This window comes from Sarcophilus harrisii, chromosome 6 (assembly GCF_902635505.1).
Source record: "Sarcophilus harrisii chromosome 6, mSarHar1.11, whole genome shotgun sequence".
Classification (NCBI taxonomy): domain Eukaryota; kingdom Metazoa; phylum Chordata; class Mammalia; order Dasyuromorphia; family Dasyuridae; genus Sarcophilus; species Sarcophilus harrisii.
The window spans coordinates 240,029,446-240,043,182 of record NC_045431.1 but is presented as its reverse complement, the minus strand read 5'-3'; the positions used below and the strand labels follow the sequence as shown (position 1 = coordinate 240,043,182).

The window sequence follows — 13,737 nt, the reverse complement described above, 5'->3', positions numbered from 1 at the left end:
TGATTTTTCACTTTGCCTGCGGTCTTATGGGTACTGAGAACTCTCAAGAAGAAGCTCCTTCAAGTGGAGCTTGGTGCTTTCTTGGCAGCCGAGGCAGCACTGAGAAGGTTAAGGGCTCAGGGCTGGCCAGATGCTTCTCTCAACACTCAGCCTTTGTTCCTTGTTACCCCTTTGATGGCATTTTTAGTTCTTTTCATTCATCTGATATAAAAACTGGGATTCACCCACATCCCCCCTCCCCCGAGGTTAATATGTTTTCTCCTCTGGGAGAAACCCAGGGGATGAGAGGAAATAACAAAGAGGTGTTGCCCTCAGAGAGGTGAGAAAGCTCTGCTCGGTGCTCATTCCTGCTCCCTTCGGTCTGGCAGAGGAACTCAGACATGGGGGAGGACATTTAAACTTGGCTGGATACCATCCTGGTCATTGAGCAACTGAAGGAGGAACAGATCCTGGGGCCAAAGTCTCCCAGCCAATCTGGTGAGATGCAGTGTACTTTGAGCAGCTGCTGGAGACTCGGCCCCATTCTCAAACCTGGAGTTTCAAGAACAAGATTTCCTGAGTAGAAGAACTTCACCCACCGAGGGAACCACCAGTGACAGTGGGCAGACGAAGCCCAGGTCAGTGCTGAGCCAGACCCTTTCCCTCTGTCCTCCTGTCCCCTCTTTCCTCAATGCCTGTTTCTCCATTTCTTTTGTCTTCTATTTTCCCATTCTTCTGTGCCCCCCACCCCGCCACTCCCCTGCTTGCTCATCCCTCTATTTTCTTGTCTTTCTATTCCTCCCTTCCTTTTTTGGCTCTCTTTCTCCTGCTCCTGTGTATCCATTTCTCTATTCTTCCATCCCCTGATTTTTATCTCTTTATACACAGGTCCTTCCTTCCTTCTCTTCTTCAACACTCCCCCCCTATAATTTGTGCCCAACTCCCCATTTCTGCACAAACAAAACCAATGCAGCAAAAATTAAAAGGAAAGCAGAAAACTGGGAGTTGTGTTTTTTTTTTTTTTAAACGAGTATCTCTGAGAAAGGTCTCATCTCTCAAACTGAATACAATTTATAAGAATGAAAGTTAATCTCCAATGGATAAATGGTCAAAGAATATGAATAGGACTTTTCTTATTTTTATTTTTGGTAAGTTTATTTTTAATACACATTGCTTTATGAGTCATGCGGGGAGAGAAAAATCAGAACAAAAGGGAAAAAACATGGGAGAGATTAAAAAACAAAAAAAAAGAAGTGAACCTAGCATGTGTCAATTTACATTCGGTCTCCTTAGACCTTTTTCTGGATTCAGATGGCATTTTTGGTCCAAAGTCTATTGGGATTGTTTTGGATCACTAAAGTGCTTAGAAGAACCAAGACTGAATAGGAAATTTTCAGTTGAAGAAATCAAAGCTATCTATAGTTATATGAAAAAAAATACTCAAAATCATTATTAATTAGAGACAGGCAAATTAAAAAAAACTCCAAAGTACCACCTCATATCTATCAGACTGGCTAAAATGACAAATGTTGGAGAGAATGTGGAAATGGGACATTAATGCATAGTTGGTGGAATTGGGAACTGATTCAGAGATTCTAGAGAACAATTGGAAATGATACCAAAAGGATTGTAAAGCTGTGCATGTCATTTTATTTTTCTCTTTTTTTTCCTGTTTGATTCGATTGTTCTTGTGCGGCAAGATAATTGTATAAATATTTATGCATGTGTTGGATTTAACATATATTTCTACCATGTTTAACATATACTGGACGACTTGCCATCTAGGGGAGGGGGTGGAAGAAGGGTGGGGGAAATTGGAACACAAGGTTTTGCAAGGGTTAATGGTAAAAAATTATCCATACCTATGTTTTGAAAATAAAAAGCTTTAAAAAAAACCGTGCATATCCTCTGACAACAGTACCCCCAAAAGATTAAAAAAACAATGGAAAAGGACCTATTTGTACAGAAGTTTTTATAGCAACTCTTTTTATGATTGCTTTCCTTCTTTGCTTCCTTCCTTCTTTCTTTCCTTCCTTTCTCCTTTGTTTCTTTCTCTTCCTTTTTCTTCCTTCCTTTCTTTCCCCTTTCCTTCCTCCCTTCCCCTCTTTCTTTCTTCCTCTCTTTCTCTTTTCCTTCCTCTCTTTTCTTCCTTTTATTCTTTCATTCTGTTTGAATTTCCTTTCACAAAATGTTTAAGGTGAAAACATTTTATATGATTGCATATTATAACCTTTCTCAGATTGCTTACTGTCTTTTGGAGCTCGGAGAAGAAGGGAGGGATAGAATTTGGGGCTCAAAATGTAAAAAAAAAACCCAGTGAATTCCATTTTTTTAATTAAATAAAGACTCAATTAAAAAGGAAAAGATTTTTAAAGTGCTTTTCTTTATGCTGACCGTAACCTGCTCTCCCAAAGCCAGACCAGTTCCTTCTTCCCTCAAAGTTCTTAGGTGCCCTGAGGGAGTTGGGGTGCCTCCACATGATGTCATCTTAGCTAGTCTGTTTCACACTCCTGTTATAATTGTGTACATTACTATAATCACTGTATACATCATTTTCTGGGTCCTGTTCCCTGCCATCTGCAACAGTGTAGATGAGCCTTCCCTGGTTTCTCTAAATCAATCACATTACAGAATGTCAATAGTATCCCATCATATTCTTTTATCACAACTTGTTCAGCCATTCTCCAAGTGATGGGTGCCCTTTTGTTCCCTGTTTTTTGCAACAACAAAAAGAGCAGCTATCCATATTTGTGTACATATAGGTTCATATAGGATCAGCCTAGTAATAATATTGAGAGATCAGGATAGTCTCACAACTTTTCAACAACAGTTCAAATTTCCAGAATGCTTGGAACAATTTGCCCGACAAGGTTCCATAGCAGCTGCCTGAGGCCATTTGAGCTCTGGGGATGAGGATCCAAGAAGTAAACCCCCTTTTCTTCATGTCTGTTTCTATTCTAGGTACGGGCTCCAGGATGTGCTCAACAGCCTCCATGGGGCATCGTCTGAACCGTGTGGCCGTGATGGGGGGGACCCATGGGAATGAACTCTCAGGGGTCTACCTGGTGAAGCACTGGCTGCAGGACCCTTCCGAGCTGCAGAGAAGGACCTTCACGGTCACCCCCTTCCTGGCCAACCCCAAAGCCACCAAGCGTTGTATGCGCTACATAAGTCAGGACCTGAATAGGAGCTTCACAAAGGCCTTCCTCCTGTGAGTGTGCCCCGGGCTGTGCCCGGGCCTTTCCTTGACCCTGATAGAAGGACCACCAATGACAAGCATTAAGTGGCAACCTATCTTCCTTACAGCTGCCCCGCTCCCTCTCTGTGCAGCTGCCCGTGCCCAGCTTCCAGGGCCACAACCAGGTTCCTTCTGCTTTAGTCTCAGGGTATGAGAATCCCCAGCAATGATTCATAATTTGTCGTATTGGCTTGACCCTCATCCCATCCGAGAGACTCTCTTTTTCCCCCATTTCACGAGACCCTAAAGGGCAACTCATTTAAACATGCATTGGACTAAATCAAATCCCAAATAAAAGATCCCAAATTAGGACCCTCAAGCACTTGACGGAATGGGGTTCCCAATGAAAGGGGAAATCTCAGCTCCCTTTCTTCTCCAGTTCATATTTAAAATCAGGTGAGAGATCTGTGGATAAGCGAGTTGTAAACCAATAATCACAGCAGATCTGCACGAGACAAATTATCATTTAAAGCCATAAGCCAGGACCTTACAGGAGGCTGTCTTTTACTAGGTGAAAAGGAAATCAGTCATGCTGACTTGGAGGCTTCTGCCATAGTTCTGTGTGAATGCAGGTTAGCGACTTTCTAGACGGTGACCTCATTCCCTTCCTGTCTCACAGTTCCAAGGGTACAAAGGATGACCTTTATGAGGTGAGCCGGGCCCAGGAGATCAACCAGCTATTTGGCCCAAGAGGCTCGGCTGATGCCTTCGACTTCATCTTTGACCTTCACAACACGACCTCCAACATGGCAGCCTGCCTGATCTCAGACTCTGAGAAGAACGTCTTCACCATGCACATGTGTCACTATATCCAGGTCCCCTTCCCGTGACATTTCCTCACCCTCTCAAGTACAGCATGACCCCTCGGCCTTCAGGGTCTGGCCAGAGAGGAGCCACCCCTGGTCCTCTGCGATGGGCTATTCCCCCAGAGGATGAGGGCCGAGCTGGTCCAAACTTGAGGACCATAGATTCAGAGTGCAAAGGATCTTGGGAAAGGGCTACTCCAGTTCCACCATCATAGAGGGGAGGAAAGCAGGGGAGTCCAATCTCTATTAATATATATAAGGTCATATAGTGTTCTCTCTGCTCTCCCTTCCCTTATTCCCATACCTCCTCTTCCCTTTTCCTACCCTTTCCTTTCAATGGACAGGAAAAACCTTGGACTTGAGAGGCAGGAAACCTGCACTTATTCCTTCATTCATTCATTCGACAATCAAGCACTTTCTGCCTCTCCTAGTGCCCTCAACCCCACCTTCTTCCTTTCCAAACCAGTCATCACCACCCTGAAAGAAAAATAATCACCCAGTTTTACAGATGAGGAAACAGAGGCTCAGAAATGGGGAGCCCCTCGTCCATTTGGACACCTCGACTCTGGCACATGGGTCTACAGCCCAGGTCTTTTGAGAACCAACAGGTTGACTCACCTTTGTTCCTTTCAGAAACACACCCAGACCCCGTGTCCAATCTATCTCTATGGTCTGCCTGGACAGGAAAATTACTCCCTTATGTCAGTGGCCAAGAATAGCTTGGGTATGGCAAACGGGCCTCCTGGTAGGAAATGGGTTGGACCTCGGGCTCTCAGTTTCCCACGGAGCCCGAGGATTTGGGGGCTCCTAAGGGTCTATGTTTTGGGGGATGTGGATTCCATGAGGGTCTTTACTTTTTCTTGGTGGGGGTCGGAGATGAGAGGAGATGGGCCCAGGGGGGATGAAGGTCCCGGAGAGGGTTGTAGAAAGATTTTTAGAGATTTTTGCTCCTAGGAGATGAGGGTTTGGGGGAGAGGAGTTGAGAGAGCCAAGGTTTCTCTGTGGAAGATGAGGGTAGTCACAGCTCTGGAGCTAAAAAAAAGACCACAAATGTCATTCAGTCCAGCCCACTCCTTTTACAGATGAGGAAACAGAGGCCAGATAAGGTTGAGGGTCACACAATTTATAAACATCAAAGGTAGAATTTTAGAGCAAGCCTTTGGCTTCTTGGAAGGGTGGACAAAACTTTGGACAGATAGAGAGGTAGATGATGTTCATCAAGTGTTCTCTCTGAGACTCAGTTCCCTCCTTTGTAAAAATGAGGTTCATTGAGTGAGGCTCAAACCAGACAAGGGGAAATCAGAAAACCCTAGACAAATGTTCCCGGAAAGGTCTGTCTAAATGTCGATTCTTGCTATCCTGGGGCACCAGCCCAGAGAGAGGCCTCCCGGATCCAATTGAAAGGCCTTTCGAGCCAATTGGACAAATGTTTATTCAAGTACTGTGTACCTGGCTCTGTGCTAGAGATTCAGGAATAGAAATAAAAGAGCACCTGCCTTTAGGGAATGTTTGTTCTATTGTTGGGATGTCCTAGAAAGTAAGTTCTAGAAAATCAAATACAAAATAAACAAGGGTGGAGCAGGGCAGAAGGACTAACTGGGGAAGGGGAAGATGAGGCAGGAAAGGCTTCTCGGAGGAGGTGGCATGTCACTGAACTGGGGAGGAGGCTGAGGGATGTGGAAATTGGAAGGGGATCTTAATGTCTCTGGGAGGATGAGGTATTAGATAGCCTAGAGGGACCTATGGTGCCAGGGGAGCTAACCCCTTGTCATAGGGCAATCAAGATGTACACGCCGGGTCCCTGTTCCTTGTGAGTGGGCCAACTCTCTCTTCCTAGGCCTGGAGCTGGGCCCCCAGCCCCATGGGGTGCTTCGAGCTGATGTCTCAGCTCATATGAGGGCCCTGCTGGCTTGTGGTCTGGACTTCATTGACCTCTTCAACCAGGGTGAGTGGCATACTCCCTCCCTGCAGGAACCCTTCCCCCCCTTGTATCCCCCTGTCCCTCCAGAGGCTGGGCTCCACCGGTCTCTCTAGGCTAGGAGGTGGTGACAGGAAGGGCTTAGCACCCTGTCTTGTCCCAGGATCGTTTAGGTGATGGTCCTAACCCTATGCCTTCAATATTTGCCAGGACAGAAACTTGCCACAACAGGAAGGAGAAATGACTAAGTGGGGGGGGAGGATAAAGGGGAGAAAAGGAAGCTCCTCATGCCTTCCATTCAGCCTGAGTCTCATCTCCTGTAGGCCCAAGAGATGGGAATGGGTGCTTCCATCTACCCAACCATCCATCCACCCACCCACCCATCCATCCATCGAGTCCTTCACCAAATGCTGACTAACCTAGTGTGTAGAACCCTGTGCCAGATCCTGGGCGTACTAAGAAATTTCCACAGAAACCTTGCATTCAAAGAGCGCCCCATCTAATACACACAAAACCAAGCTGTTTATTTGTGCTCATAAGGGGGAGGGGGAGTAGAGGGTAGGGGAGCCTCCGAGCCCCGCAGCCGCCCAATCCATTGGAAAGGCCATGGGAGCTGACTGCCGAGGACCTGGGTCTGGGTCCCCGGGCACTGCCATCCACTAGCACAGCCCAGCCCTCCCCTCCCACCTGTAAAAGGGGGCGGGGTCACATGCTCTCCGAGCTCCTCCCCTCGAATGTTCCCGTTCTCTGTCCCACAGGCACCTCATTCCCTGCTTTTGACATCGTGGCTTACAAGCTCATAGAGTCCGTGCATTTTCCTCGGTCTCCCGACGGAGAGTTCCTGGGAATCGTCCACCCCCAGCTCCAGGTGGGTGCCGGTGCTGAGGCTTGTGGGAACGGCTGAGAAGGGAGGCCGGCCTCATTACCAGCTCCTTCCCTCCGAGTACTCCACAGCATCCTCGCCGATCCACCTTCTGTTCCAGTGTACCCCGCATCTCCCATCTCCCTCCCTCCTGACTTGCCCCCTCTGACTTCCTTCCAGTCTCCCCTTCTCCAGGAGCTTTTCTCCCAGCTGCCAAGCTGTCACCCTCCAATCTAGTGTCCCCGGCTGTCCGATGTTTAGCTGTGTCAGGGCTTCCTGTCGGGAGAACCTGAGCTCCCTGAGGCCACTAACAGCTTGTGGGTTTTGTTTCCCAGTGCTTAGCACACAGTAGGTGCTTAGGCAACCTTGTTGGTTGCCTGCCATTTTAGGCTCTCTGGCCTTCTGAGATGAGAGCCGATGTCCAATTGTGGACAAACTCTATTTTAACAAGAAGAATAACAGGGGACTTTTCTATAACCTTTTACGGTTTGCAAAGCGTTTTATAAACGTGCTCTAGTTTTCTCAGACCTTGGGAAGTGCAATCTTATAGATGAGGAAACTGAGGCTGGGGGTCACACAGATTGGAGTCTTTCTGACTCCAAGACCAACCAAGCTGCATCTGTCCTATGGAGCTTACCTGAGACAAGGTGGAAACTGGAAAAACCTGGGCAAACGCAGTTCCACCCCCACCCCCACCCCCCATCTCCTATTTCTCTCCCCCCTCCCCAACAACCATAGCCTATCGGTGAAAAATGCAGAAAATTTATCCATGTAAACAAATGGAGAGAAATAACTGCTCACATATAGGGAGGGAGACTGGAGGAGCATACTAAAACTGAAGAGCTAATATCTATGTATCTTTTGGGGTTTAAGTGACTTGCCCAGGGTCACACAGCCAGAACGTGTTAAGTGTCTGAGGCCAAATTTGAACTCAGGTCCTCCTGACTTCAGGGCTGGGACTCTAACCACTGCACCACCTAGTTGCCCCTAAGAGCTAGTATCCTGCAGAACTTTTATTGCACTCAAGCAACTAATCCCATGAACACTTTTTTCATGACTTGGAGACTTATAGAGTATTTCTAGGCTACTTGAATCAGAGGGGGAAAGAGTGAGAAGTATTCTAGTATACAAAGTCCTGCTAATGATGTTGGTTTCCTTGGGTGTTCAGAGTAACTAAAACCAACTCCAGTCTAGCCTGATCAGAGCCTCCTAGATTGTCCCTGTTTCCTTTGGAAAGGAGTTGAGGAGTGATGCATTTATTAGGCACCTACTGTATACCAGGCACTTGATGAGGATACAAGAACTAAAAAATGAAACAATAAGAATCAATATCTTATTGGGGAGAGAAGTAGTTCTAAAAGTCCCCCAATTGAATGTAAACCCCTTGAGGGCAGGGATGATTTGATCTTTGTCTCTGTTCTACTTAGTGCCTAGCCTAGTCCCTGCCACATAGTAGGTATTCCATAAAATGTTTGTTGAATGATTGATTAAAGGGATCAGGGACCTCCAGAGTCAATCAGACCAAGCTCCTTAGTTCTCAGATGAGAAAACAGGCTCAAGAACATGAAGTCACTTTTTTCCAGGGTCCTACAAGCAGGAGAGAGGTACAGCAGGACGGGTCTTCAATGCCGGGCTGAGGGTTTTGTATTTTACCTTAGAGGTAACGAGGACTTGGGAGCAGAAGCTAACATTGCCAGCTCAGGTTTTCATCTTTTTGTAAAACAGAAATAAAACATAGAGGGGAGTGTGAGTGTGTGTGAGTGTGTGTGCTTGTGTGTATGTACACATGCACACATACATACATGTGTATAGCTTTGGTGAAACAGCTGCAATCCCCAGGAATGATGAGTCGCTATTGGGTCAGCGTGGTGGTGGATCCCTCTGGATTTAGCCCAGCCCTTGGGCCCAGCAGCTTCCCACCGGCACATCCTTGAAGACTGTGGGGGAGGGATCTGTCACCCATGGGTCCAACAGTTAGACCGCGCTCCCAGAGATTTCAGCTGTTTTTAAGCCCTGGGATCCCCTTCATAGCACGGTGAGCTCGTGGAAGGATCCATCCAGAAAAAATTGAAATGATGTTAAACATACCAATGAATTACTATAGCTCATGTATAAAAAACCAGATTATTAAAACACATTCGCACGGGACCTTGTGATTTCCTGTCCTCAGAGCACCTTGCCAAGACACTCTCATAATCACCCTCCATGGGCTGGGCCAAGCCACCCATTATCCCAGTTTTATGGAAAAGGAGAGACAGGATAGTACAGTGGGCAGAGAGACAGAACCAGGGAGACATGAGAACAAGACCCTGGGCAAGCTACTTAACCCCTTCGTGTCCCTGGCAACTCCAAGACCATCAGGTTCATAGAAGGTGCTGATTTGTATTAGAGGGGTTTTCCCACTAGGGGATTCCCTATGTCAGTCCCTGCTCTTTTATAGAAAAGAGAACCAAGACTCAGGGAGGGTCGGGGGCCTTCTGGAAACTCACACAGTGAGTCACAGTCTCTGTAGGGTCCCCTGACTCCCAGCCCTCCTCAATGCCCTTTTAATGCCTCGCTCTCAGCCCTGGAGCCTGCTTGTCCAGCCCCGGCATCTCCACTGACACTCATCTCCTTTGCTCAGGACAAAGATTTCCTTCCTCTGAAGCCGGGAGAGCCCATTTTCCAGCTCTTGAGTGGGGAAGAGATCTTCTATGAGGGCGACGTCCCCATCTACCCGGCCTTCATCAACGAGGCTGCCTACTATGAGAAGGGAGTAGCCTTCCTAAAGCTGGAGAAACGCACCTTCTCCATCCCACCTTTGGAGACCCCGGCAGCGTCCACTCCTTGATGGCTCAGGGGCCAGATGGAGGGTGACCAGCCCCTGGGGGAAAGTCCCCCCGATCAAGGAGCCTCCATGGGGTGGCCATTCTGGAAAGGAAGTCGCAACAAGAACCCAAAAGTGGTTATGCCGTTTGACCCAGCTGCTGCTCTGCTGATATCCCCAAAACACCAAAGAAAGAAGAAGACCATCCACATAAACATGTTGCTAGGTAACAGTGATCCCCTAACAGCAATATTCTAATGACAAATAACTGAAACACATGGGAAGGCAGATCGACTCACTGGCAGCCACGATTCCCGAGACTTCTTGTTCCAGTCTGATGGCAGCCAATGACTCAGAGTGCAGAGGAAAGACCTTTTCTCAGGCATGGGGAGAGGGGGGCTAGAAGACATGGCTAATATGGGAATTTGTTTTGCTCACCTATACATACTTATAACTAGCTTTGTTTTTTTTGTTTTTTGTTTTTTTTGCTTTCCCAATGGGGAGTGCAAGAAAGGGGGAAGGGGAGGGAGAGAATTCAGTGCTAAAAATAAAATAAAATTGAATAATAATAATAATAAATCGCTCAATTATACATATTTATAATTAGCGTTTTTTTTTTTTTGCTTTCTCAATGGGGAGGGCAACATAGGGGGAAAGGGAGGGAGAGAATTCAGCACTAAAAATAAAATAAAATTGAATAATAATAATAATAAATTGCTTAACTATACATATTTATAATTAGCTTTGGGTTTTTTTGTTTTGTTTTTGTTTTTGTTTTTGCTTTCTCAATGGGAAGGGCAAGAAAGGGGGAAGGAGAGGGAGAGAATTCAGCGCTAAAAATAAAATTGAATAATAATAATAATAAAAAGACTGACCAGCCCAAGGTTGCTGTGGATAGTTAAGGGAAAGAAGGGCAGAGCCATAGATGGAAAATGATTCCCTTTTTTCTGAGGGTTTCTGATCAGCCCTTCTGGTTTTCACAGCTACACGGAGGTCCCATAGCTTAATCCATAGGGATACCTAGGTACAGACCAATAGAGATTGGCTGCTCGAGTCGGGAAGCAGAGGCAAACACAACCCTTGCCCCAGTGCTTTAAATTGGATAGACATTACGAATCTCACAATAACCAGGATATAAATCCTACAAAATTATTATGCCCATTCTCCTGATGAAATCAAGACTTTGAAAAATTGAAAAGAAACAGTTCTGTATTTAGAATGACAGGACCTACATTCAAATGCTTACTGTGTTACTACTTCGAAGGTACCATGGAGAATGGATGGAACACTGGGCTTAGAGTCCAGCCTGAGTTCAAATTTTGCTCCTCTGACAAGATGTGTGAACCTACACAGTCAGGCAATCTCTCTCATGCTTAGTTTCTTCACCTATAAAATGGGAGTGACTTGGAAAACCTGCTGACTGGGAGGTCCAAGCAGTGGAGGAAGGGAGCTAAAACTGTAGGGATGAAGCCATGGCCAGGACACTTTGACCCTCTCCTCCATACCCTAGTCGGGGAGAAGATCTGCAAATAATTCCGTATGCACAAGATCTATGCAGGTAAACAGAAGGTCATCTCGGAGGGGGTGGCAATGAACAGCTGTAGGAGTTAAGCTCTGAGAGAAGTCTTGAAGGAGTCCAGGGGAGCCAGAAGGGCAATGAGGGAGACCCAAAGCCATGGAGTTGAGAAATGGAGGACCAGGTGATAGGGAGCCCCTGGAATTTATTGAGTGGGTGGGCCATTGTAAGTCACTGTCAGTTGTGAAGGAAGACCTGTGGTGGAAGAGCCCCACACTGAGTGCTGAGCTTGATACCAGAAGGTGAGGAGCTCCTGGTGGAGACCCAGAGGGATTCTGGGCCACTCTGCCAATCCCCTCCCCTTCATACTGGCAGGTCAGTGTGACCTTCAGCTTAACTCCTCAGCCCCTCAGCACCTAAGGGTGGGGTTGGGGAGGGGACTTGGCTAATGCTCTGGCTCACTAGCCTGAGCTTCCCACCATGATGACCAGTTTAGACCAGTGTCACCTGGACAATTAGTTATTGTTTCAGAGATGATGCTGATCAGAATTTGGGAAGGCAAAATTCCAGACTCTGATGCTCACAAGGTCCTCCTCCTCCAGACAACAAAGGGAGGAAAAAGATCAAGGTTCACTTATTTTCTCTCCCCCTTTCTCCCCTCAAGTGATTCTATCTCAAGGACTTTTCTAGGACTCGAACCACTAAGCAGGAGGATGCTTGACGATTTCTCCCTCTTTCTTTACCTCCCCCTTCTCCTCTCTCCCTTCTCTCTTCTTCTGTCCCTTCTTTCTCTTACTACTCCATCTTGGTTTTACATAGCCCCACGGCATCACTCTCCCTAAACCAATCAGAACAGACTTTCTTTCATTGTCACCGCAGTTCACCCAATGCCTTCAAGGCTTTTCCCACTTAGTCTAACCTTGATGGCTACTTGAATAAAGGTGTTAGCTGGGTTCACATCTCACATCTCTGTTTGACTGATTCAAACAAAGGTGTGTTCTCACCTAATAAGTTACTGAGTTTCAGCATCTTACTTTACATTTAGCACTTATTTTGAATGAGGGACTGGGTTCATTTCTTCAGTGTCTCTATTTTTGGTTTTAGACCAGCCTCAGCTGTAGCCACAGAATGAGCTCTGTGTCTATCTTTTCCACTCTATTCTGATCCTGACTGAGATTCAGTTCTAGTCTCAGACTAAGCCCTACTCCTGGTTCCAGACTGAGTTCTGATTCTGGCCATGGAGTGAGCTCAGATACCTTGAATTTATCTCATGTACTCTTCCTAATAAGACACAAAATGGCAGGGGTGCAAGAGCAGTTCAACCCCAAAGAGTTCAAGGTGTTACATTCTATAAACGAGTCTCTCTCTGGGCTCCAAGCTGTTGGGTCCCAGCAAAGTCCACTGTCCCAGGGAGGAAGAACCCCTCTGATAAGGATTCCAGCTGAAGCCAGAAGCAGGAATCTGAAATGCTTCATAAATGTAGTTGTCTTTTGTCCAACACTGGACACTGAACCCAGTAAGGAGCAGAAACTGTGCATACACAAGCCTAGTTACTGTCTCCTTCATGCCTGTCTCACTTGAAAAGGTTCTGGGAGATACCAGCCCTTTTACATGCTCCCTTGATCCCTTTCTTTCCTATCATCTCCAATTGCAGCCTGGGGATAGTCATCCCTACTCTAAGCATTAATCACTCCATAGATACAGTTCCTTCTTTGTTGCCTACCAATATACCCATGTCTCCTTCCTCCTTAAAAACCCTAAATCCTAGGTGGTACAGTGGATATAGCACCAGCCCTGAAGTCAAGAAGACCTGAATTCAAATCTGGCCTCAGACACTTCACACTTCCTAGCTGTGTGACCTTGAGCAAAAAAAAAAGCCTCAGGAAAAAAAAATCCTAAATTCTCATTTGATTTTCCATTCTCCGTTCTCTTCTTTTTATTCTCAGGAATTCCCTCTTCTTCTCACTCCTTTCTTAACTCAGCAATAAATGCTTGTTGACTCATTGATCCAAGTTAATATTCTTTCTCTGACTCTGCTGCCACATGTCCAATATTGCTCTTGGTTGAAGGATATTCATTAGAGATGTGGGCTTGTAAACAGTGAATTTGAGTAGATGAGGGACCCTCCGTGGAGCAGTGGGATCCTACAATTGATTTATTGTTGGCTGAAGTGAGAGGCAGACCTTTTCAAGTTAGAAAGGCTTTGAGGATGAGCCCAAGGATGGGCTACTCGTCTCTACTCCAAAGATCCAAAGTTTAATGTTACCGGGTAGCAATTGTTACAGACAGTAACTTCATAACAATAAGTGTCTAAGAGCTGATTCCATGTTTAAAGTTTCTAGTTTGGCCAAGACATTCTTTATTACAGCCATGAAGTAAAAAGCATCAAATACAGATGAAGTCTGAGCATCCTCAACACTCCAGAAGGAGCTCCTCTATGGATGGCTAAACAGGCTAAAGGAAAAATCACTCCTGGGTAGAGGATTAGATAGATAGGAGTACACAGAGTTAGGATAAATGAGGGAAGACATTGCCACTAGCCATGTGACTGATGATCTCTTTGCAGTAATCCCAAGCTCCTCAGGAGCATGATCAAGGAGACAACTCCAGAG

At 46.2% G+C, this 13,737-nt stretch overlaps 1 protein-coding gene across 1 annotated transcript; it reads left to right on the top strand.

The window, feature by feature from the left end:
* Positions 1–465: 465 nt before the first annotated feature.
* Positions 466–10,142, top strand: ACY3 (aminoacylase 3). The gene is made up of 7 exons (XM_023506597.2): positions 466–617; positions 2,941–3,190; positions 3,837–4,032; positions 4,657–4,747; positions 5,861–5,968; positions 6,700–6,809; positions 9,427–10,142. The coding sequence occupies exons 2-7, from the start codon at positions 2,955–2,957 to the stop codon at positions 9,631–9,633; spliced, it is 948 nt and encodes a 315-aa protein (XP_023362365.1). The 5' UTR covers positions 466–617; positions 2,941–2,954; the 3' UTR covers positions 9,634–10,142.
* Positions 10,143–13,737: the final 3,595 nt, after the last annotated feature.

What these genes read in the sequence shown, in the direction of transcription:
- ACY3 (XM_023506597.2), top strand. Translation starts at nt 2,955, where the DNA reads ATGTGCTCAACAGCCTCCATGGGGCATCGTCTGAACCGTGTGGCCGTG. An exon ending in ACATGTGTCACTATATCCAG is followed by an intron (nt 4,033 to 4,656) that starts GTCCCCTTCCCG and finishes TGTTCCTTTCAG; the next exon opens with AAACACACCCAGACCCCGTG. An exon ending in AGTGGCCAAGAATAGCTTGG is followed by an intron (nt 4,748 to 5,860) that starts GTATGGCAAACG and finishes CTCTCTTCCTAG; the next exon opens with GCCTGGAGCTGGGCCCCCAG.